Genomic DNA, 25,105 nt, shown 5'->3' on the forward strand with positions numbered 1-25,105 from the left:
GCAGATCAGCTCCACGGTAGGTCCTGGTGTCAAGGACATGGGCCCGCATCCGCTGTTCCGTCACTATGTAGCAGAGGTGTGGACTCGAGTCATGTGACTTGGACTCGAGTCAGACTCGAGTCATGAATTTGATGACTTGCGACTCGACTTGGACTTGCATAACAATGACTTTGTCCCACCTATGAGATGTGGACTCGAGTCATGTGACTTGGACTCGAGTCAGACTCGAGTCATGAATTTGATGACTTGCGACTCGACTTGGACTTGCATAACAATGACTTTGTCCCACCTCTGCTATGTAGTCCAGTAGATGTTCTTGCTTGGACCCGGCATGCATCCATGATGTTGTGTGGATGCGACGATGCCAGAACAGCGTGTTGGTAATTACAAGCCCATGGGCTGCACAAAAATCTAGCAGCCTTCTACCGTTGTTATTGAGCTGATCTGGCCCATGCCTTCCAATCACTCCAGACCAGGTGCCAGCATCATGACCAACTCGGGCATTGAAGTCACCCAACAAGATGACTCTATCCCGAGTGGCCACTTTAGCCAGCACCTGTGACAGGAGGTCATAGAAGGCATCTGACTCATCGGCCTTGCCTGCATCCCTCCATGGATGTTCGTCGTCGGTGGGGGCATGAGTAACCACGACCACCACTCCTCGCCTCCGGTTGATGGGAAGGCGAGCCCAAAGTAGTCTGGGGCTTACAGCTTCCCACACCTCACCGCGAAATCAATTCATAAAACAAAAACAACAAACATTTTATTTTATTTTAAAACGATAACGAACAATTTGGAAATCCCATCGTTTTTTTTTAAGAACGACGATTCGGATAATCGACACGAAAAACTTTAAAGTGACCTCCCTTTCACAGTATAACAAATATAAGAATATATTTATCAAAACATAATATTTCTAAATATTTAATATTTATATATAAATATACAATATGTTTTATTTATATATAATATATAAATGTTTTATTTATATATAACATATAAATATAAAATATTATTTCTATTTTTATATTTCTATTTATTAAAATATAATATAATTGCTTTAATATTTATAAAAAATATAATATAAAATATTTTATTTTTATAAATGTAATATATATTACAATATAATATATATATTTTTAAAAAAAAAATATATATTATATTTTTATATATAATGTATGATAAAAGGTTTCAGTTTGGTGTTTGAACATTTTTAAAAGAACAATTTTTATTTTAAAAAAACATTCTCATATCACTAAAATTGCTAAACTGCGAAACGACATCACTGACCCAACCACCAATCGCCTCGCTCCATCTGTCGCCCGCATCACGTGTGCGGCTCCCGACCAATGAGAGCCGCGCACGGTGCGGAGTGGGCAGGGGAAAGTGACTTTCCCTACCCAAGATGGCGGCCGCACGCTCCAGGCTGCTGCTACCGCAGCTGCTCCTGCCCCTCTTCGTCGTCTGCGTCCTCTGCTCCCTCTCGACGCCGGGCGCCGCGCAAAAGACCAAAGAGGTGACGGAGCGCGAGCCGCTAAACTGAAGTTTTGTTGTTGTTTTTCTAAATTTACAACAAAAAACGTTGAGCGCGAGATGTCCTGAACGCAGCCTGCAGTAGGCCGCGCTTCTCGGCGCGCGTTTGCATAACGTAGTCCGCTTAGTCCGGGTCCTCGGTCGTGATTGGTCGAGGCGGAACGCGGGGAGCGCCGCGATTGGTCGGCGCCGACGCTTTCCGCCTATCTGCGTTGGGGAATATGAAACGTCAGCGGCGAATTTCTTGGGTTTCTATCAATATGAGTTGGATATCTTTGGGTCTGTCGGTAAAGTCATCGTCGATTGGTTCAAATAAAATAACAAAAAATTGTTTTAAAAAACTACGAGGTATTTTCTTTGAACCTATCTACGTGACTTCACCGACAGACCCAAAGAATATGAATTCCTGCCACAGTTCCGGCCTTCATAGATACTGCTGCTACTCACAGCACTTGCCCCAACAGTCTGTTACAGGCTACACGGGACATCTTTGTTCATAGACTCACACAGAGACCCATAGACTCACACAGAGACCCGTAGACTCACACAGAGACCCGTAGACTCACACAGAGACCCGTAGACTCACACAGAGACCCGTAGACTCACACAGAGACCCATAGACTCACACAGAGACCCATAGACTCGCACAGAGACCCATAGACTCACACAGAGACCCGTAGACTCACACAGAGACCCGTAGACTCACACAGAGACCCATAGACTCACACAGAGACCCATAGACTCACACAGAGACCCATAGACTCACACAGAGACCATAGACTCACACAGAGACCCATAGACTCGCACAGAGACCCATAGACTCACACAGAGACCCATAGACTCACACAGAGATCCATAGACTCACACAGAGACCCATAGACTCACACAGAGACCATAGACTCACACAGAGACCCATAGACTCGCACAGAGACCCATAGACTCACACAGAGACCATAGACTCACACAGAGACCCATAGACTCACACAGAGACCCATAGACTCACACAGAGACCCATAGACTCACACAGAGACCATAGACTCACACAGAGACCCATAGACTCGCACAGAGACCCATAGACTCGCACAGAGACCCATAGACTCGCACAGAGACCCATAGACTCGCACAGAGACCCTTAGACTCGCACAGAGACCCGTAGACTCACACAGAGACCCATAAACTCACACAGAGACCCGTAGACTCACACAGAGACCCATAAACTCACACAGAGACCCGTAGATTCACACAGAGACCCATAAACTCACACAGAGACCCGTAGACTCACACAGAGACCCGTAGACTCGCACAGAGACCCATAGACTCACACAGAGACCCACTGACTCGCACAGAGACCCTTAGACTCGCACAGAGACCCACTGACTCGCACAGAGACCCGTAGACTCACACAGAGACCCATAGACTCGCACAGAGACCCATAGACTCGCACAGAGACCCATAGACTCGCACAGAGACCCATAGACTCGAACAGAGACCCTTAGACTCGCACAGAGACCCTTAGACTCGCACAGAGACCCATAGACTCGCACAGAGACCCATAGACTCGCACAGAGACCCATAGACTCGCACAGAGACCCTTAGACTCGCACAGAGACCCATAGACTCGCACAGAGACCCATAGACTCGCACAGAGACCCATAGACTCGCACAGAGACCCGTAGACTCACACAGAGACCCATAAACTCACACAGAGACCCGTAGACTCACACAGAGACCCATAGACTCACACAGAGACCCACTGACTCGCACAGAGACCCATAGACTCGCACAGAGACCCATAGACTCGCACAGAGACCCATAGACTCGCACAGAGACCCATAGACTCGCACAGAGACCCTTAGACTCGCACAGAGACCCATAGACTCGCACAGAGACCCATAGACTCGCACAGAGACCCGTAGACTCACACAGAGACCCATAAACTCACACAGAGACCCGTAGACTCACACAGAGACCCGTAGACTCGCACAGAGACCCATAGACTCACACAGAGACCCACTGACTCGCACAGAGACCCTTAGACTCGCACAGAGACCCACTGACTCGCACAGAGACCCGTAGACTCACACAGAGACCCATAGACTCGCACAGAGACCCGTAGACTCACACAGAGACCCATAGACTCACACAGAGACCCATAGACTCACACGCAGAGACCCATAGACTCACACAGAGACCCATAGACTCACACAGAGACCCGTAGACTCACACAGAGACCCGTAGACTCACACAGAGACCCATAGACTCACACAGAGACCCGTAGACTCACACAGAGACCCATAGACTCACACAGAGACCCATAAACTCACACAGAGACCCGTAGACTCACACAGAGACCCATAGACTCACACAGAGACCCTTAGACTCGCACAGAGACCCATAAACTCACACAGAGACCCGTAGACTCACACAGAGACCCGTAGACTCACACAGAGACCCTTAGATTCGCACAGAGACCCATAAACTCACACAGAGACCCGTAGACTCACACAGAGACCCGTAGACTCACACAGAGACCCATAGACTCGCACAGAGACCCGTAGACTCACACAGAGACCCACTGACTCGCACAGAGACCCATAGACTCACACAGACCCATAGACTCACACAGAGACCCATAGACTCACACAGAGACCCATAGACTCACACAGAGACCCGTAGACTCACACAGAGACCCGTAGACTCACACAGAGACCCGTAGACTCGCACAGAGAGCCATAGACTCACACAGAGACTCACTGACTCGCACAGAGACCCATAGACTCGCACAGAGACCCGTAGACTCACACAGAGACCCATAGACTCACACAGAGACCCATAGACTCACACAGAGACCCATAGACTCACACAGAGACCCGTAGACTCACACGCAGACCCTTAGACTCGCACAGAGACCCATAGACTCACACAGAGACCCATAGACTCACACGCAGACCCATAGACTCACACAGAGACCCACTGACTCACACAGAGACCCATAGACTCACACAGAGACCCACTGACTCGCACAGAGACCCATAGACTCGCACAGAGACCCATAGACTCACACAGAGACCCGTAGACTCGCACAGAGACCCATAGACTCACACAGAGACCCATAGACTCACACAGAGACCCACTGACTCGCACAGAGACCCATAGACTCGCACAGAGACCCATAGACTCACACAGAGACCCGTAGACTCGCACAGAGAGCCATAGACTCACACAGAGACTCACTGACTCGCACACAGACCCATAGACTCGCACAGAGACCCGTAGACTCACACAGAGACCCATAGACTCACACAGAGACCCATAGACTCACACAGAGACCCGTAGACTCACACGCAGACCCTTAGACTCGCACAGAGACCCATAGACTCACACAGAGACCCATAGACTCACACGCAGACCCATAGACTCACACAGAGACCCACTGACTCGCACAGAGACCCATAGACTCACACAGAGACCCATAGACTCACACAGAGACCCATAGACTCACACAGAGACCCGTAGACTCACACAGAGACCCGTAGACTCACACAGAGACCCATAGACTCACACCGAGACCCATAGACTTACACAGAGACCCATAGACTCACACATAGACCCATAGACTCGCACAGAGACCCATAGACTCGCACAGAGACCCATCGACTCACACAGAGACCCATCGACTCACACAGAGACCCGTAGACTCACACAGAGACCCGTAGACTCACACAGAGACCCGTAGACTCACACATAGACCCATAGACTCACACAGAGACCCATAGACTCACACAGAGACCCATAGACTCACACAGAGACCCATAGACTCACACAGAGACCCGTAGACTCACACAGAGACCCGTAGACTCGCACAGAGACCCGTAGACTCGCACAGAGACCCGTAGACTCGCACAGAGACCCGTAGACTCACACAGAGACCCACAGACTAACACAGAGAGCCACAGACTCACACAGAGACCCACAGACTCACACAGAGACCCATAGACTCACACAGAGAACCATAGACTCACACAGAGACCCATAGACTCATAGACCCATAGACTCGCACAGAGACCCATAGACTCACACAGAGACCCATAGACTCGCACAGAGACCCATAGACTCACACAGAGACCCATAGACTCACACAGAGGCCCATAGACTCACACAGAGACCCATAGACTCACACAGAGAACCATAGACTCACACAGAGACCCATAGACACATACAGAGACCCATAGACTCAAAACAGAGACCCATAGACTCACACAGAGACCCACTGTCTCGCACAGAGACCCACTCACTGACTCGCACAGAGACCCATAGACTCACACAGAGACCCATAGACTCGCACAGAGACCCGTAGACTCGCACAGAGACCCGTAGACTCACACAGAGACCCACAGACTCACACAGAGACCCACAGACTCACACAGAGACCCACAGACTCACACAGAGACCCATAGACTCACACAGAGACCCGTAGACTCACACAGAGACCCATACACTCACACAGAGACCCGTAGACTCACACAGAGACCCGTAGACTCGCACAGAGACCCATAGACTAACACAGAGAGCCACAGACTCACACAGAGACCCATAGACTCACACAGAGGCCCATAGACTCACACAGAGACCCATAGACTCACACAGAGACCCATAGACTCACACAGAGACCCATAGACTCATAGACCCATAGACTCACACAGAGACCCATAGACTCACACAGAGACCCATAGACTCACACAGAGACCCATAGACTCATAGACCCATAGACTCACACAGAGACCCATAGACTCATAGACCCATAGACTCACACAGAGACCCATAGACTCACACAGAGACCCATAGACTCACACAGAGACCCATAGACTCATAGACCCATAGACTCACACAGAGACCCATAGACTCACACAGAGGCCCATAGACTCACACAGAGACCCATAGACTCACACAGAGACCCATAGACTCACACAGAGACCCATAGACTCACACAGAGACCCATAGACTCATAGACCCATAGACTCACACAGAGACCCATAGACTCACACAGAGACCCATAGACTCACACAGAGACCCATAGACTCACACAGAGACCCATAGACTCACACAGAGACCCATAGACTCATAGACCCATAGACTCACACAGAGACCCATAGACTCACACAGAGACCCATAGACTCACACAGAGACCCATAGACTCATAGACCCATAGACTCACACAGAGACCCATAGACTCACACAGAGGCCCATAGACTCACACAGAGACCCATAGACTCACACAGAGACCCATAGACTCACACAGAGACCCATAGACTCACACAGAGACCCATAGACTCATAGACCCATAGACTCACACAGAGACCCATAGACTCACACAGAGACCCATAGACTCACACATAGACCCATAGTGTATTGTCCTTCTCCTGATACGGTTGGCTACGTACAGTGCGAAAGAAGTTCAAAAGACACGCTGCTGCTGCTGATGCTGATGATACATGTGCTTATGTTGAAAAGCCAGCATCTGGTCATCGTGATAATGATGGTAATGGTTATATTGATGCTGATGATGATTGCTGCTAATGATGATGATGCTGCTGCAGCTGATGATGAATCTGCTGCCAGTGATGATATTGGTGTTCATTATTTTGATGCCGCCGTTGATGCTGATGACGATGCTGCTGTTGATGATGACGCTGCTGATTATGATGACGCTACTGCTGATGATGATGCTGATGATGATGATGACGCTGCTGATTATCATGACGCTACTGCTGATGATGATGCTGCTGCTGATGATGACGCTGCTGCTTATGATGACGCTGCTGATTATGATGACGATGCTGATTATGATGACGATGCTGCTGATGATGATGATGCTGATGATGATGACGCTGCTAATGACGCCGCTGCTGCTGATGCTGCTGATGATGACGCTGCTGCTGACGATGACGCTACTGATGACGCTGCTGCTGATGATGACGCTGCTGATTATGATGACGCTGCTGCTGATGATGACGCTGCTGCTGATGATGACGCTGCTGCTGATGATGCCGCCGCTGCAGGTGCTGATGTCGGAGAAGGTGCAGCAGCTGATGGAGTGGACGGTGCGACGCTCGGTCATCCGCCTCAACGGGGACAAGTTCCGGCGCTACGTGAAGGCGCCGCCGCGGAACTACTCGGTGGTCATCATGTTCACGGCCCTCGAGCCTCAGAGGCAGTGCGGGGTCTGCAAGTACGACAGGGGACGGGGGGAGGGAGGGGGGAGGGTGGGGTGGGGGGGTGAACAGTGTTGTTGTGATTTGTGTGAAAGGGGGACTTGGGGGAGGGGAGACTGGGTAAGTGTGGGAGGATGTGGGTGATTGTGGGTGGGTGTTGGAGGGGGTGGGAGGGGGTGGGTGGGTGTGTGAGAGTGTGGGTGGGTGTGTGAGGGTGTGGGTGGGTGGGTGTGTGTCTGAGGGTGTGAGAGTGTGGGTGGGTGTGTGAGAGTGTGGGTGATTGTGGGTGGGTGTGTGTCTGAGGGTATAGGTGAGTGTGTGAGAGTGTGGGAGGATGTGGGTGGGTGGGTGTGGGAGGGGGTGGGTGGGTGTAGGTGAGTGTGGGAGGATGTGAGTGTGTGAGGGTGTGGGGGTGGGTGGGTGTAGGTGAGTGTGGTAGGGTGTGGTAGGGTGTGGGTGGGTGATTGTGGTAGGGTGTGGGTGGGTGTGTGAGGGGGTGGGTGGGTGATTGTGTGAGGATGTGGGTGGGTGATTGTGGTAGGGTGTGGGTGGGTGGGTGGGTGTGTGAGGGTGTGGGTGGGTGTGTGAGGGTGTGGGTGGGTGAGTGTGGGAGGATGTGGGTGGGTGAGTGTGTGAGGGTGTGGGTGGGTGGGTGGGTGGGTGTGTGAGGGTGTGGGTGGGTGAGTGTGTGAGGATGTGGGTGAGTGTGTGAGGGTGTGGGTGAGTGTGTGAGGATGTGGGTTGGTGGGTGTGTGAGGATGTGGGTGGGTGAGTGTGTGAGGATGTGGGTGGGTGAGTGTGTGAGGATGTGGGTGGGTGAGTGTGGGTGGGTGTGTGAGGGTGTGGGTGGGTGAGTGTGTGAGGATATGGGTGGGTGTGTGAGGGTGTGGGTGGGTGGGTGTGTGTCTGAGGGTGTGAGAGTGTGGGTGGGTGTGTGAGAGTGTGGGTGATTGTGGGTGGGTGTGTGTCTGAGGGTATAGGTGAGTGTGTGGGAGGATGTGGGTGGGTGTGGGTGGGTGTGGGAGGGGGTGGGTGGGTGTAGGTGAGTGTGGGAGGATGTGAGTGTGTGAGGGTGTGGGGGTGGGTGGGTGTAGGTGAGTGTGGTAGGGTGTGGTAGGGTGTGGGTGGGTGATTGTGGTAGGGTGTGGGTGGGTGTGTGAGGGTGTGGGTGGGTGATTGTGGGTGATTGTGGGAGGATGTGGGTGATTGTGGTAGGGTGTGGGTGGGTGTCTTAGGGTGTGCACGAGTGTCGGAGGGTGTGGGAGAGTGTCGGAGAGTGTTGGTGAGTGTGGGAGGATGTGCGTGTGTGAGGGTTTGGGGTGGGTGGGTGGGTGTAGGTGAGTGTGTGAGGATGTGGGTGGTTGTGGTAGGGTGTGGGTGGGTGTCTTAGGGTGTGCACGAGTGTCGGAGGGTGTGGGAGAGTGTCGGAGAGTGTTGGTGAGCGTGGGAGGATGTGAGTGTGTGAGGGTGTGGGGGTGGGTGGGTGGGTGTAGGTGAGTGTGTGAGGATGTGGGTGGTTGTGGTAGGGTGTGGGTGGGTGTCTTAGGGTGTGCACGAGTGTCGGAGGGTGTGGGAGAGTGTCGGAGAGTGTTGGTGAGTGTGGGAGGATGTGAGTGTGTGAGGGTGTGGGGGTGGGTGGGTGGGTGTAGGTGAGTGTGTGAGGATGTGGGTGGTTGTGGTAGGGTGTGGGTGGGTGTCTTAGGGTGTGCACGAGTGTCGGAGGGTGTGGGAGAGTGTCGGAGAGTGTTGGTGAGCGTGGGAGGATGTGCGTGTGTGAGGGTGTGGGGGTGGGTGGGTGTAGGTGAGTGTGTGAGGATGTGGGTGATTGTGGTAGGGTGTGGGTGGGTGTCTTAGGGTGTGCACGAGTGTCGGAGGGTGTGGGAGAGTGTCGGAGAGTGTTGGTGAGTGTGGGAGGATGTGAGTGTGTGAGGGTGTGGGGGTGGGTGGGTGGGTGGGTGTAGGTGAGTGTGTGAGGATGTGGGTGATTGTGGTAGGGTGTGGGTGGGTGTCTTAGGGTGTGCACGAGTGTCGGAGGGTGTGGGAGAGTGTCGGAGAGTGTTGGTGAGTGTGGGAGGATGTGAGTGTGTGAGGGTGTGGGGGTGGGTGTGTGGGTGGGTGTAAGGTGAGTGTGTGAGGATGTGGGTGATTGTGGTAGGGTGTGGGTGGGTGTCTTAGGGTGTGCACGAGTGTCGGAGGGTGTGGGAGAGTGTCGGAGAGTGTTGGTGAGCGTGGGAGGATGTGCGTGTGTGAGGGTGTGGGGGTGGGTGGGTGGGTGTAGGTGAGTGTGTGAGGATGTGGGTGATTGTGGTAGGGTGTGGGTGGGTGTCTTAGGGTGTGCACGAGTGTCGGAGGGTGTGGGAGAGTGTCGGAGAGTGTTGGTGAGCGTGGGAGGATGTGCGTGTGTGAGGGTGTGGGGGTGGGTGGGTGGGTGTAGGTGAGTGTGTGAGGATGTGGGTGATTGTGGTAGGGTGTGGGTGGGTGTCTTAGGGTGTGCACGAGTGTCGGAGGGTGTGGGAGAGTGTCGGAGAGTGTTGGTGAGTGTGGGAGGATGTGAGTGTGTGAGGGTGTGGGGGTGGGTGGGTGGGTGGGTGTAGGTGAGTGTGTGAGGATGTGGGTGATTGTGGTAGGGTGTGGGTGGGTGTCTTAGGGTGTGCACGAGTGTCGGAGGGTGTGGGAGAGTGTCGGAGAGTGTTGGTGAGCGTGGGAGAGCGTGCGTTAATATCCAGTCCGATACCTGCGTGCAAAGGTTCCCTAAAAACGAAATGCCGTGGTGGTTTCTCTTCCTCCTCCACCTCCACCGCCACCACCACCACCACCACCACCGCTGTTGTTGATGTTGTTGTTGCTGCTGCGGCGTGGTGAAGGCACGCCAACGAGGAGTTCCAGATCCTGGCAAACTCGTGGCGGTATTCGGGGTCCTACTCCAGCCGACTCTACTTCGCCATGGTGGACTTTGACGAGGGCTCGGACGTCTTCCAGCAGGTTCGGGCTCGCTCACTTCGCTCGCCCCGCTCGCCCGCCCGCTCAACCGCTTGCTCGCCCGCTCAACCGCTCGCCTGCTCAACCGCTCAACCGTTCGCTCGCCCGCTCAACCGCTCGCTCGCCCGCTCAACCGCTCGCTCGCCCGCTCAACTGCTCGCTCAACTGCTCGCTCAACTGCTCGCTCAACTGCTCGCTCCCCCGCTCAACCGCTCGCCCGCCCGCTCAACCGCTCGCTCGCTCAACCGCTCGCCCGCTCATCCGCTCGCCCGCTCAACCGCTCGCTCTCCCGCTCAACCACTCGCTCGCTCATCCTCTCGTTCGCCCGCTCAACCGCTCGCTCGCCCGCTCAACCACTCGCTCGCTCATCCGCTCGCTCGCCCGCTCAACCACCCGCTCGCCCGCTCAACCACTCGCTCGCTCATCCGCTCGCAGGCCCGCTCAACTGCTCGCTCGCCCGCTCGATCAACTGCTCGCTCGTCCGTTCAACCGCTCTCCGACCCACTCGCTCACCAACTAAACCACTCCCTTGCTCTAGAACAACATCGGCTCTATCGTGTCTCTCTCTTTCTCTATCTCCCCCCTCGTCTCCCCATATACCCCCATGTCACGTACCCACATCGTATCCCCGTGTGTCCCCGCATCTCACCACATCTCCCCCTTATCTCCCCCGCATCCCTCCGTCTCCCCATTGTCTCCCAATTGTCTCCCCTTATCTCTCCACGTCTCCCCCGCGTCACCCCACGTGTCCCCCGAGTCTCCCCCTTATCTCCCCCTTGTCTCCCCCTTGTCTCTTCCTTATCTCCCCCTTAACTCCCCCTTTTCTCCCCCTTAACTCCCCCTTTTCTCCCCCTTTTCTCCCCCTTTTCTCCCCCTTTCTCCCCATTTCTCCCCCTTATCGCCCCCTTTTCTCCCCCTTTTCTCCCCCTTTTCTCCCCATTATCTCCCCCTTTTCTCCCCCTTTTCTCCCCCTGTTCTCCCCCTGTTCTCCCCATTTTCTCCCCCTTATCTCCCCCTTATCTCCCCCTTTTCTTCCCATTATCTCCCCCTTTTCTCCCCCTTTTCTTCCCATTATCTCCCCCTTTTCTCCCCCCTTTTTCCCCATTATCTCCCCCTTTTCTTCCCATTATCTCCCCCTTTTCTCCCCATTATCTCCCCCTTTTCTCACCATTATCTCCCCCTTTTTTCCCCCTTTTTTCCCCCCTTTTCTTCCCATTTTTTCCCCCTTTTCCCATTATCTCCCCCTTTTCTTCCCATTTTCTCCCCCTTTTCTCCCCATGAACTCCCCCTTTTCTCCCCATTTTCTCCCCCTTTTCTCCCCCTTTTCTCCTTCTCATCTTTCCATTATCTCCCCCTTTTCTCCCCCTTAACCCCCCTTATCTCCCCCCCCCCTCGGTGCAGCTGAACATGAACTCGGCCCCCACCTTCATGCACTTCCCGGCCAAGGGCCGCCCCAAGCGAGCCGACACCTTTGACCTCCAGCGCAACGGCATCATGGCCGAGCAGCTGGCCAAGTGGATCAGCGACCGCAGCGAGGTCACGGTGAGGAAGCATCCGTTATCGATCGATATCGATCAGTGATCAACCCCCCCACCCACCCTCTGTCGTTGATCGGCGATCTTGCCCCGATCCGGTATTGATCGATATCGATCGGTGATCAACACTACCCAACCCACCCCACCCCGATCTGTCGTTGATCGGCGATCTTGCCCCGATCCGCTATTGATCGATATCGATCGGTGATCAACACCACCCAACCCACCCCACCCCGATCTGTCGTTGATCGGCGATCTTGCCCCGATCCGCTATTGATCGATATCGATCGGTGATCAACCCCACCACCCAACCCACCCACCCCGATATGTTGTTGATCGGCGATCTTGCCCCGATCCGTTATTGATCGTTATCGATCGGTGATGATGATGAGAGAGAGAGACGCGCAAACTCCAAATATACAGCAGCAGGCATCGTCAGGGTCGGGATCGAACCCACGACCTCCTGTAGACCAGGCGAGGTAGTTAACATCTCCTAGCCACCGTGATGATGATGAGAGAGACAAGCAAACTCCAAATATACAGCAGCAGGCATCGTCAGGGTCGGGATAGAACCCACGACCTCCTGTAGACCAGGCGAGGTAGTTAACATCTCACCATCCCGGTGCCCCATCTCAACCCCGCGATCGGTCTTGCTTTGTCTCTCCCCCTCCCCCGCCCCTTCCTCCCCCCCTCCCCCGCTCCCCCGCTCCCCCGCTCCCTCCCCCCTCCCCCGCTCCCTCCCTCCCTCCCTCCCCCCCTCCCTCCCTCCCTCCCTCCCCCCCTCCCTCCCCCCCTCCCTCCCTCCCTCCCCCCCTCCCCCGCCCCTCCCTTCCTCCCCCCCTCCGCCTCCCCCCCCTCCCTCCCTCCCCCGCTCCCTCCCCCCTCCCCCGCTCCCTCCCTCCCCCCCTCCCCCGCCCCTCCCCCGCCCCTCCCCCCAGATCCGCGTGTTCCGCCCCCCCAACTACTCGGGGGCAGTGGCGCTGATGCTGCTCATGTCGCTGGTTGGGGGGCTGCTCTTCCTGAGACGCAACAACCTGGACTTCCTGTACAACAAGACCGGCTGGGCCGTCGCCGCACTGGTGAGGCGCAGCAGCAGCAGCAGCAGCAGCATTATCAGCAGCAGCATCATCAGCAGCAGCATCATCAGTAGCAGTAGCCGCTGCAGCAGCATCAGCAGCAGCAGCATCATCAGCAGCATCATCAGCAGCATCATTATCAGCAGCAGCAGCAGCAACTGCAGCAGCAGGAGCAGGATCATCATCATCAGCAGCAGGAGCAGCAGCAGGAGCATCAGCAGCAGTAGCAGCAGCAGCAGCAGCATCATCATCAGCAGCATCATCAGCAGCAGCATCATCAGCAGCAGCATCATCAGCAGCAGTAGCAGCAGCAGCAGCATCATCAGCAGCAGTAGCAGCAGCAGCAGCATCATCAGCATCATCAGCAGCGGTAGTATCATCATCAGCAGGAGTATCATCAGCAGCAGCATCATCAGCAGCAGCATCATCAGCAGCAGTAGCAGCAGCAGCAGCATCATCAGCATCATCAGCAGCGGTAGTATCATCATCAGCAGGAGTATCATCAGCAGCAGCATCATCAGCAGCAGCATCATCAGCAGCAGTAGCAACTGCAGCAGCAGCATCAGCAGCATCATCAGCATCATCAGCAGCAGCAGCATCATCAGCAGCAGTAGCAGCAGCAGCAGCAGCAGCATCATCAGCATCATCAGCAGCGGTAGTATCATCATCAGCAGGAGTATCATCAGCAGCAGCATCATCAGCAGCAGCATCATCAGCAGCAGTAGCAACTGCAGCAGCAGCAGGAGCAGAGTAGTCAGCAGAATTGTCATCGTCTGTGTCAGCATTGTCATGAGCATCAGTCGTACCATCAGTAGCAATAGGAGTATCATCATCAGCAGGAGTATCATCATCAGCAATTGGCAGCAGCAGCAACAGCAGCAGCGTCATGGTTAGCAGATTTGTCATCATCATCAGCAGTAGAAGCTTCTGAATTGTGATCATCAACCTCAGCTCTGTGTGTGTATGACGGTGTGTATGTGTGCGCACGTGCGCATGTGTGTGCGTATACAATGTGTGCGTGTGTGTGCGTATACAATGTGTGTGTGTGTGTACAATGTGTGTGTGCGTATACAATGTGTGTGTGTGTGTACAATGTGTGTGTGCGTATACAATGTGTGTGTGTGTGTACAATGTGTGTGTGCGTATACAATGTGTGTGTGTGTGTACAATGTGTGTGTGTGTGTACAATGTGTGTGTGTATACAATGTGTGTGTGTATACAATGTGTGTGTGTATACAATGTGTGTGTGTATACAATGTGTGTGTGTATACAATGTGTGTGTGTATACAATGTGTGTGTGCATATACAATGTGTGTGTGTATATACAATGTGTGTGTGTGTATACAGTGTGTGTGTATACAATGTGTGTGTACAATGTGTGTGTGTATACAATGTGTGTGTGTGTACAATGTGTGTGTGCATATACAATGTGTGTGTGTGTATACAGTGTGTGTGTGTACAATGTGTGTGTACAATGTGTGTGTACAATGTGTGTATACAATGTGTGTGTGTATACAATGTGTGTGTGTATACAGTGTGTGTGTATACAGTGTGTGTGTATACAATGTGTGTGTACAATGTGTGTATACAATGTGTGTGTGTGTACAATGTGTGTGTGTATACAGTGTGTGTGTATACAATGTGTGTGTACAATGTGTGTATACAATGTGTGTGTGTATACAATGTGTGTGTGCATATACAATGTGTGTGTGTGTATACAGTGTGTGTGTATACAATGTGTGTGTACAATGTGTGTGTGTATACAATGTGTGTGTGTATACAATGTGTGTGTGTGTGTACAATGTGTGTGTGTGTACAATGTGTGTGTGTGTACAATGTGTGTGTGTGTGTACAATGTGTGTGTGTGTGTACAATGTGTGTGTGTGTGTACAATGTGTGTGTGTGTGTACAATGTGTGTGTGTGTACAATGTGTGTGTGTATACAATGTGTGCGTATACAATGTGTGTGTGTACTATGTGTGCGTGTGTGCGTTGGGCAGTGCGTCGTGTTCGCCATGACCTCCGGGCAGATGTGGAACCACATCCGCGGACCTCCGTACGCCCACAAGAACCCCCAGACGGGACAGGTGGTACGTGCCAAACGCCCGTCGCCCCAGGGTGGCAGGACCCTCCTGAAGGACGTGGCTTCAGACTCGCTCGCGCTTTAAGTGACTGCTGGAGATGAGGCTCAGTGGAGTCTGTGGGTCTCTGTGTGAGTCTGTGGGGGTCTCTGTGTGAGTCTGTGGGGGTCTCTGTGTGAGTCTGTGGGTCTCTGTGTGAGTCTGTGGGTCTCTGTGTGAGTCTGTGTCTCTGAGTCTGTGTGTCTGTGTGAGTCTGTGGGTCTCTGTGTGAGTCTGTGTGTCTCTGAGTCTGTGTGTCTGTGTGAGTCTGTGGGTCTCTGTGTGAGTCTGTGGGTCTCTGTGTGAGTCTGTGGGTCTCTGTGTGAGTCTGTGTCTCTGAGTCTGTGTGTCTGTGTGAGTCTGTGGGTCTCTGTGTGAGTCTGTGTGAGTCTGTGTGTCTCTGAGTCTGTGTGTCTGTGTGAGTCTGTGGGTCTCTGTGTGAGTCTATGGGTCTCTGTGTGAGTCTATAGGTCTCTGTGTGAGTCTACGGGTCTCTGTGTGAGTCTGTGGGTCTCTGTGTGAGTCTGTGGGTCTCTGTGTGAGTCTGTGGGTCTCTGTGTTAGTCTGTGGGTCTCTGTGTGAGTCTGTGGGTCTCTGTCTGAGTCTGTGGGTCTCTGTGTGAGTCTGTGGGTCTCTGTGTGAGTCTGTGGGTCTCTGTGTGAGTCTGTGGGTCTCTGTGTGAGTCTGTGGGTCTCTGTGTGTGTCTGTGGGTCTCTGTGTGAGTCTGTGTGAGTCTGTGGATCTCTGTGTGAGTCTGTGGGTCTCTGTGTGATGAGTCTGTGGGTCTCTCCTCCTGGCAGGCGTACATCCACGGCAGCAGCCAGGCGCAGTTCGTGGCTGAGACTCACATCGTCATCCTCCTCAGTATCCTTGACCCGTCCAGCAAGGGGCCTGGGTTCGATCCCAGACCCGGGGGTGCCTTTCTGTTGTGTGTGTGCGTGTGTGTGCGCGTGTGCGTGTGTGCGTGTGTGTGTGTGCGTGTGTGTGTGTGTGTGTGCGTGTGTGCGTGTGCGTGTGTGCGTGCGTGTGCGAGCGTGTGTGCGTGCGTGCGTGTGTGCGCGTGCGTGTGTGCGTGCGTGTGTGTGTGTGCGTGGGGGGCGACTCGGATTCGATTCCCGCTCACGGCCAACACCAACAGCGACGATTATCTGAACCGGTCCCGGGCCTCCCCTAGGTCGACTCGGCCTCAAATGAGTACATAGTGCTGTGTGTAAACATCGCCACTGGGGAGACAAAGGCGGCCGGGCGTGGTGCTGGCGTGAGTCTCATCGGGGTTGTCGCGTGAGTCTCGTTGGGGTTGTCGCGTGAGTCTAGCGGGGTTGTCGCGTGAGTCTCGTCGGGGTTGTCGCGTGAGCCTTGACGATGGGCGCAGACGTGGCGATCACCCTGGGGGTCGTCCTCCTGCACGACTCGGCGGCTCCCGACGGGGACATCGGCAAACGCAAGAGTGAGTGGGGGGTGTGGGTGGGGCGTGTGGGTGGTGTGTTGTGTGGTGTGGGTGTGGGGGTGTGAGTGGGGGTGTGAGTAGGGGTGTGAGTGGGGCGTGTGGGTGGGGGTGTTGGGTGGTGTGGGTGTGAGTGAGTGGGGGGTGTGGGTGGGGTTGTTGGGTGGCGTGGTTGGGTGTGAGTGGGGGGTGTGGGTGGGTGTGTGAGTGAGTGGGGATGTGTGAGTGGGGGTGTGAGTGGGGGTGTGAGTGGGGCGTGTGGGGGTTGGTTTGGGTGGTGTTGGTGTGAGTGGGGCGTGTGGGTGGGGGTGTGAGTGGGGGTGTGAGTGGGGGTGTGAGTGGGGGTGTGAGTGGGGCGTGTGGGTGGGGGTGTTGGGTGGTGTGGGTGTGAGTGAGTGGGGGGTGTGGGTGGGGTTGTTGGGTGGCGTGGTTGGGTGTGAGTGGGGGGTGTGGGTGGGTGTGTGAGTGAGTGGGGGTGTGTGAGTGGGGGTGTGAGTGGGGGTGTGAGTGAGTGGGGGTGTGAGTGAGTGGGGGTGTGAGTGAGTGGGGGTGTGAGTGGGGGTGTGAGTGAGTGGGGGGTGGGGGTGTGGTGTGTGTGGTGTGGGTGGTGTGGTGTGGGTGGTGTGGTGTGAGTGGGGGTGTGAGTGGGGGGTGGTTGGAGTGGGGGTGTGAGTGGGGGTGTGAGTGGGGGTGTGAGTGAGTGGGGGTGTGAGTGGGGGTGTGGTGTGAGTGGGGGTGTGAGTGGGGGTGTGAGTGGGGGTGTGGTGTGAGTGGGTGAGTGAGTGGGGGTGTGAGTGGGGGTGTGAGTGGGTGAGTGAGTGGGGGTGTGAGTGGGGGTGTGGTGTGAGTGGGGGTGTGAGTGAGTGGGGGTGTGAGTGAGTGGGGGTGTGAGTGAGTGGGGGTGTGGTGTGAGTGGGGGTGTGAGTGAGTGGGGGTGTGAGTGGGGTCTTGGTGTGGGTGGGGTGGGGGTGGGTGGGGTGATTGGCAGTAAGGGCGAGTGGTTTAGCAAAGTGATTGAATGAAATAGTGAGGCATGGATGTACACAAGCCACTCGTAATAACATCACCACCATCACCCAATCATCACCACCACTACCACGACCACCATCATCACCACCATCATCATCACCACTACTACCACCTCTATCACCATTACCATCACCACCATCCTCATCACCACCATCACCACCACCATCATCGCCACAATCATCATCGCCACCACCATCATCGCCACCACCATCATCACCACCATCACCACCACCACCATGACCCAATCACCACCACCATCATCATCACCACCACCATCACCACCGCCACGCAATCGCCACCACTACTGCCCGGTGATCACCATCACCGCGCCATTGATGAGGCTCGATGAGCCAACACCATCAGCCCAGCGCTCGCTAACGAGCTCGCCGCTAATTGGCTGAGCCCACGGAGCGCCGCGATGAGACGGTGGGGTCACGATCAGCAGCAGCAGCAGCAAGCGCCATCGTCGCTGTCGCGGCGATTACTCGCTCTGAATTATTCAGCAGCCAGGGGACCGCTTGGGTCACACCAGAAGCAGCAGCGGCGTTAACGGCATCAACAACAGCAGCAGCATCAGCAGAAGCATCAACAACAACAGCAGCAGCATCAACAGCAGTCGCAGCAACATCAGCAGTAGCATCAGCAACAGCAGTCGCAGTAGCAGCAACAGCAGTAGCATCAACAACAACAGCAGCATCAACAACAGCAGCAGCATCAACAACAGCAGTCGCAGTAGCAGCAACAGCAGTAGCAGCAGCAACAGCAGCATCAACAACAGCAGTAGCAGCATCAACAACAGCAGCAGCATCAACAACAGCAGTAGCAGCAACAGCAGTAGCAGCAGCAACAGCAGCATCAACAACAGCAGTCGCAGTAGCAGCAACAGCAGTAGCAGCAGCAACAGCAGCATCAACAACAGCAGTCGCAGTAGCAGCAACAGCAGTAGCAGCAACAGCAGTAGCATCAACAGCAGTAGCATCAACAACAGCAGTAGCAGCAACATCAGCAGTAGCAACAGCAGCAGCAACAACAGCAGTCACATCAACAGCAGCAGTAGTATCAACAGCAGTAGCATCAACAACAGCATCAACAGCAGCATCAACAGAACCAGCATCACCATCATGATGTTGATGCTTTTGATGTGAATGTTGACGACGATGTTGTTGTTGTTGTCAGTCCTGTGTCTCGTAGGCCTGGGTCTCGTCGTTTTCTTCTTCAGCTTCCTCCTCTCCATCTTCCGTTCCAAGTACCACGGGTACCCATACAGGTGAGTGGGTCTCTGTGTGAGTCTGTGGGTCTCTGTGTGTGTCTGTGGGTCTCTGTGCGAGTCTGTGGGTCTTTGTGCGAGTCTGTGGGTCTCTGTGTGTCTGTGGGTCTCTGTGCGAGTCTGTGGGTCTCTGTGAGTCTCTGGGTCTCTGTGCGAGTCTGTGGGTCTCTGTGGGTCTCTGTGCGAGTCTGTGGGTCTCTGTGAGTCTGTGGGTCTCTGTGTGAGTCTGTGGGTCTCTGTGAGTCTGTGGGTCTCTGTGCGAGTCTGTGGGTCTCTGTGCGAGTCTGTGGGTCTCTGTGCGAGTCTGTGGGTTTCTGTGTGTCTGTGGGTCTCTGTGCGAGTCTGTGGGTCTCTGTGCGAGTCTGTGGGTCTCTGTGCGAGCCTGTGGGTCTCTGTGCGAGCATGTGGCTCTCTGTGCGAGCCTGTGGGTCTCTGTGTGAGTCTGTGTGTCTCTGTGAGTATGTGTGTCTCTGTGAGTATGGGTCTCTGTGCGAGTCTGGGTCTCTGTCTGAGTCTGTGGCTCTCCGTGTGAGTCTGTGGCTCTCCGTGTGAGTCTGTGGGTCTCCGTGTGAGTCCGTGGGTCTCTGTGTGAGTCTAGAAGTCGTGTACAACGGATTAATTCCTTGTCTGACCCAGTGGCGATGTTTGTGTCTCATTTTCTCAGCTTTCTTATAAAGTGAAGATGGCATTGGTGAATGGAGGAAAGATGATGGAAGTAACATCGTCAACATCATCATCGTCATCAACAACAACATCATCGTCATCAACAACATCATTGACAGCAACATCGTTATTGTCATCATCGTCATCAACATTTTCGTTATCACCGTTAATATTGTCAACAATCATATAAACGTCGCGCTCATCAACATCATCATCAACGTCATCTTGCGACGGTCATCATCTTCGTCATCATTACCATCCCTATCATCGTCAACCTCATCATCACCGCGCGCTCCCCATCACTGGAGGGGAAAACTGAACCAGGATGCTTTTTGGAAAGATCGTCAATGTGATTCTCTATTTTCTTCAATAAACATCAACATCATCTCCGTCATCATCTCCATCCTCATCATCAGTCATCTCCATCATCATCGTCATCTCCATCATCATCATCAGTCATCTCCATCATCATCAGTCATCTCCATCATCATCTCCATCATCATCATCATCATCATCTCCGTCATCATCTCCATCATCATCATCATCTCCATCATCATCATCATCATCATCTCCATCCTCATCATCTCCATCATCATCTCCATCATCATCTCCATCCTCGTAGTAGTCACGGTTCGAGTGAGCGGAGCGTGTAATGTTTTATAATTATTTCCTCGGTTTTCTTTGTATGAGTTGTGCAACAAAATAAACGACCAGACGATCTGCCTACTCCCTCCCACACCTCTGTCGTCAACTTACAAATGTATTTAAGAATATTTGTGCATTCTCGCATCCTGCAAGAGACACGTGGCCTCATCTCCCAGGGAGTGCATCTTATTTACTCGACAAAGGCACCAAAGGTCCCCCTTGTAGCCTTAGCAGACTATTGGGGCAAGTGCTGTTAGCGAGCACCTATGAATGCCGGCACGGCACACGAGGGGGTGGGTGGCCAAACCCACAAAGATAAAGACAAAGATCCCCCGTGTAGCCTTAACAGACTATTGGGGCAAGTGCTGTTATCGAGCACCTATGAAGGCCGGCACGGCACACGAGGGGGTGGGTGGCCAAACCCACAAAGATAAAGACAAAGATCCCCCATGTAGCCTTAACAGACTGTAGGGGCAAGTGCTGTTAGCGAGCACCTATGAAGGCCGGAACAGTACACGAGGGGGTGGGTGGCCAGCACCACGCCCGACCGCCTCTATCTCCCCAGTGGCGATGTTCACCAAGTACTCATTTGAGGCCGAGTCGACCTAGGGGAGGCCCAGGACCCTGTTCAGATAATCGTCACTGGTGTAGACCGTGAGCGGGTATCGAACTCGGCTCGCTGGGTTCGTAGCGCTAACCGCGACGCGGCTTCTCCACTGTAGCTCTTTCTTTCAGAAGCGTCCCGGCTACAAATTAGAGCTGAGCGAGAAGTGGCTTATCGTCGCGTGGAAATGTATAGCATGCAAATGCTCTGAACGCGCGTTCATTTTAGGTGTGGAGGGGAAAACTGGGGGGGGGGGGGGGGGGGCCTGGAGAAAAATCCACGCGACTGCCACGGAGAGAGAGAGAGAGACACGCAAACTCCAAATATACAGCAGCAGGCGACAGGGTCTGGGTTCAACCCACGGCCTCCTGTAGACCAGGCGAGGTAGTCAACATCTCACCACGGAGAGAGAGACACGCAAACTCCAAATATACAGCAGCAGGCGTCAGGGTCGGGATCGAACCCACGACCTGTATACCAGGAGAGGTAGTCAACATCTAGCCACCGTGAAGCCCCATTAACACATTCCTGCTGCGGAGGGAGCTGGTAGGAACGTTGGGTTGCTCGGTCAATGGCCTGCAGGGTCAACGGCGGCGTGGTGTATTCCGCAAATATGGCCGACTGTGAGGGCGGGCACAAGCCGGCGTGAGTAGGTTAAACGTTGAGTTTTATAAGGGCACCACGGGGTGACCAGCCCCTCCTCACCCAGCCCTACCCCTCCCACCCCCCACCCAGCCCCACCCTCCCCACCCAGCCCCTCCCCACCCTTCCCACCCTCCCCACCCAGCCCCTCCCCACCCTCCCATCCCCACCCAGCCCCACCCAGCCCCTCCCTGCACGACGGACGGACACAATAATCCCCTGTGCGCTGGTGGAACCTGGCGGTTCCTACCAGTATCACTGGTGCAACACAAGCACAACTTTGGACCAGTTCTGACATTTGGTGTCTCATCAGCGTTGGTGTACAGTACGGTGCTTTTTCTGCAATATTTTGCTGTCTTTTCTTGGATTTTCTGTTTGCACTTAGTCACTTTAAGATTCTAGATTTGAAGCTTTCGTGACTGCAAGGATTCATATTCTTAGGTTTTTTCGGTAAAGTCACGTAGGTAAAAAAATTAAATTAATAAAAGTAAATACAAATAAAATAAAAATAACGACGTTTCGGAGGCAACACAAGCTTCCGTCTTCAGGTGGAACAGTCACAGCACGATTGCTGTATCAAGTGTATCACTTGATACAGCAATCGTGCTGTGACTGTTCCACCTGTATCAACGGAAGCTTGTGTTGCCTCCGAAACGTCGTGATTTTTATTTTATTTTTATTTCACTTTAAGATGTTTTCTTGTTCATGTTTTTTTGTTTGTTGCGGTTGCACCCGATTCAAGAGCCGAATGGCTCACAGGGCTCTACCTAATAAATTAAACTTGAAAAACTTGATCAGCAGAGTCATCAGACTCGCTTGCACCGATGCTGGCGAACTGCCAGATGATTATATCGGTGTCAAGACGACTTCGCCGCGCTTGTACTGGGAAGGTTTTCTTTATCAAGGAGCCACGTGGTCACACTCCGACAGGCGGAGACCCCCACGGCAACAGGCCCAAGTCTCCCGCGCATCTCCCCCTTCTATACGGTCCGAGGCCACGCCCCCATTCCCGAACTTTCTCGCTGGTTCTAGACCGCTCGCTCTGCCGGCAAACTCCACCGTCCTCTTCCGTCACCTGGCCACGCTCCCTTCTCGATCATTCCCGTAGCCACCAGTCCATTAATACTGCAGGCTGACTCCCGTGTCATTACCTCCCGTGGCCACCAGTCCACTCGCACTGCAGGCTGACTCCCCTGTCATTACCTCCCGTGGCCACCAGCAGAGGTGTGGACTCGAGTCATGTGACTTGGACTCGAGTCAGACTCGAGTCATGAATTTGATGACTTGCGACTCGACTTGGACTTGCATAACAATGACTTTGTCCCACCTATGAGATGTGGACTCGAGTCATGTGACTTGGACTCGAGTCAGACTCGAGTCATGAATTTGATGACTTGCGACTCGACTTGGACTTGCATAACAATGACTTTGTCCCACCTCTGGCCACCAGTCCCTTCACACTCACTACTGACTCCGCTGTCATTACCTCCCATCACCCCCCCACCATCACCCCCCATCACCACCAACCACCCCCCCCACCACCCCTCCCTCTCGTATATAAACACGCGCTGCTACGTCACACCAGGCGGGGGAAGTGACGACACCCGCACGGAAGTGACGCGTGAGAGCCCCGCCCCCCTCGTCCCCCCCCCCCCCCAAAAAAAAACCCGCGCAGCGTCCATCTCTGAAACCAGACGGGAGAGAGAGCGAGAGAAAGACAAAGACGGACGCGACGACGATTACAACAACAACAACAACAAACAAACAAAACAACGGAGACTGGGAAACAAACAAAGAAGCCCGTGGCGGAGGGAGGAGGCGAGGAGGAGGAGGAGGGAGGAGGAGGCGCGGGCGGGAAAGCCGGCGCCGTTATGGCGACCAAACGAAAAAGGTAATAACATTTGTTTTGTAAGCCCGTTGTTGTCGTCGTCGTCGTCGTCCTATGCGGCTGTTCTTGTCCCACACTGCTGCCGTGTTGGTCCCGTGCGAGCCGTGAAATCTTCCCGCCTACACGCGTGGGCCTAGAAGGATTTCACGGAGCCTTTTAAGTGCGGCCGCGTTGAATTGTGTGGTTTTTTTTTTTAGCGGTCGTCGTCGAACGGTCGATCGATCGGCAATTGTACGACAATCAATTTTATTTTGTTAAACTCTTCCACGCACACTCTTCACGGAATTTTTGTTGTAAAAAAATTAAAAGAATTTTGCCTCAAGAAACAAAAAAAAATTTCATCGGTGAGGGGGGGGAAATTGGGGCCCACTGCTCGAAAATGCTAGAGCGGATAAGCGGACGAGCGCGCGCGCGCATTTCCCCATTGGTGTACCGGGCCCCACGTGACGCGGCCGCGGCCAATGGGGTCGCGCGGAAAGCGCGTGCGGGGTGGGAATTGCAAGGGCGAGTGACGTCACCCTTTGTGGGGATTTTTGTTATATTTTGGTTAATTTAACGTTGAATGTGCGTGTTGGGTGTCTTGTCAACGCCATTGCAATTGCTACGTGCGCGTGTGTGTGTGCATACATATTAACGATATAGGTTAACTTCTGTAAGTTAATTGCAATATATCGTGTCCGTAATTTCCGCCCGCTTTGTAATCGCCGCTACGAGTGCGTTGTGTTGTGTGCCTGTAACGTGAGTGGATCGCTGCATGTGCAGTTGCTGGCGTGAGCACGTGAGGAGTGAGTAGCGTGTGGAGTGTACAGTGTGTAACGTGTGGAGTACAGTGTGTAGCGAGTAGTGTGTACAGTGTAGCGTGTACAGTGTGTAACATGTGGCGTGTACAGTGAGTAGCGTGTACAGTGTGTAACGAGTGGAGTGTGTACAGTGTGTAACATGTGGTGTGTACAGTGTAGCGTGTGGAGTGTACAGTGTGTAACGCGTGGAGTGTACAGTGTGTAACGCGTGGAGTGTACAGTGTGTAACGTGTGGAGTGTACAGTGTAACGTGTGGAGTGTAACGTGTGTACAGTGTGTAGCGTGTGGTGTGTACAGTGTGTAGCGTGTGGGGTGTACAGTTTGTAACGTGTGGAGTGTGCAGTGTGTACAGTGTGTAACGTGAGGAGTGTACAGTTTGTAACGTGTGGAGTGTGCAGTGTGTACAGTGTGTAACGTGAGGAGTGTACAGTTTGTAACGTGTGGAGTGTGCAGTGTGTACAGTGTGTAACGTGAGGAGTGTACAGTGTGTAACGTGTGGAGTGTGCAGTGTGTACAGTGTGTAACGTGAGGAGTGTACAGTGTGTAACGTGAGGAGTGTACAGTGAGTAGAGTAGCGTGTGGAGTGAGTAGCGTGTAGAGCGGGGATGGACTCCACCTCAACTTGTTGCGGTTATGCACTGTACTCAACATCGTCACTGGGGTGGGGA

At 53.7% G+C, this 25,105-nt stretch overlaps 1 protein-coding gene across 1 annotated transcript; it reads left to right on the forward strand.

Annotated features, from left to right (window-relative positions):
• The first annotated feature begins 1,373 nt into the window (after window positions 1-1,373).
• LOC144951002 (dolichyl-diphosphooligosaccharide--protein glycosyltransferase subunit TUSC3-like) lies at window positions 1,374-20,594 on the forward strand. The gene is made up of 10 exons (XM_078881223.1): window positions 1,374-1,516; window positions 7,593-7,762; window positions 10,610-10,727; window positions 12,126-12,266; window positions 13,198-13,338; window positions 15,336-15,425; window positions 16,256-16,319; window positions 16,828-16,902; window positions 19,105-19,195; window positions 19,860-20,594. The coding sequence occupies exons 1-10, from the start codon at window positions 1,406-1,408 to the stop codon at window positions 19,873-19,875; spliced, it is 1,017 nt and encodes a 338-aa protein (XP_078737349.1). The 5' UTR covers window positions 1,374-1,405; the 3' UTR covers window positions 19,876-20,594.
• Window positions 20,595-25,105: the final 4,511 nt, after the last annotated feature.

This window comes from Lampetra fluviatilis, chromosome 60, assembly GCF_964198595.1.
Source record: "Lampetra fluviatilis chromosome 60, kcLamFluv1.1, whole genome shotgun sequence".
NCBI lineage: Eukaryota > Metazoa > Chordata > Hyperoartia > Petromyzontiformes > Petromyzontidae > Lampetra > Lampetra fluviatilis.

Excerpts from the sequence above, each read along its gene's own strand:
- LOC144951002 (XM_078881223.1), top strand. The coding sequence starts at position 1,406 with ATGGCGGCCGCACGCTCCAGGCTGCTGCTACCGCAGCTGCTCCTGCCC. Across the intron at positions 1,517-7,592 it reads CCGCGCAAAAGACCAAAGAG|GTGCTGATGTCGGAGAAGGT; the intron begins GTGACGGAGCGC and ends CCGCCGCTGCAG. Across the intron at positions 7,763-10,609 it reads AGGCAGTGCGGGGTCTGCAA|GCACGCCAACGAGGAGTTCC; the intron begins GTACGACAGGGG and ends GGCGTGGTGAAG.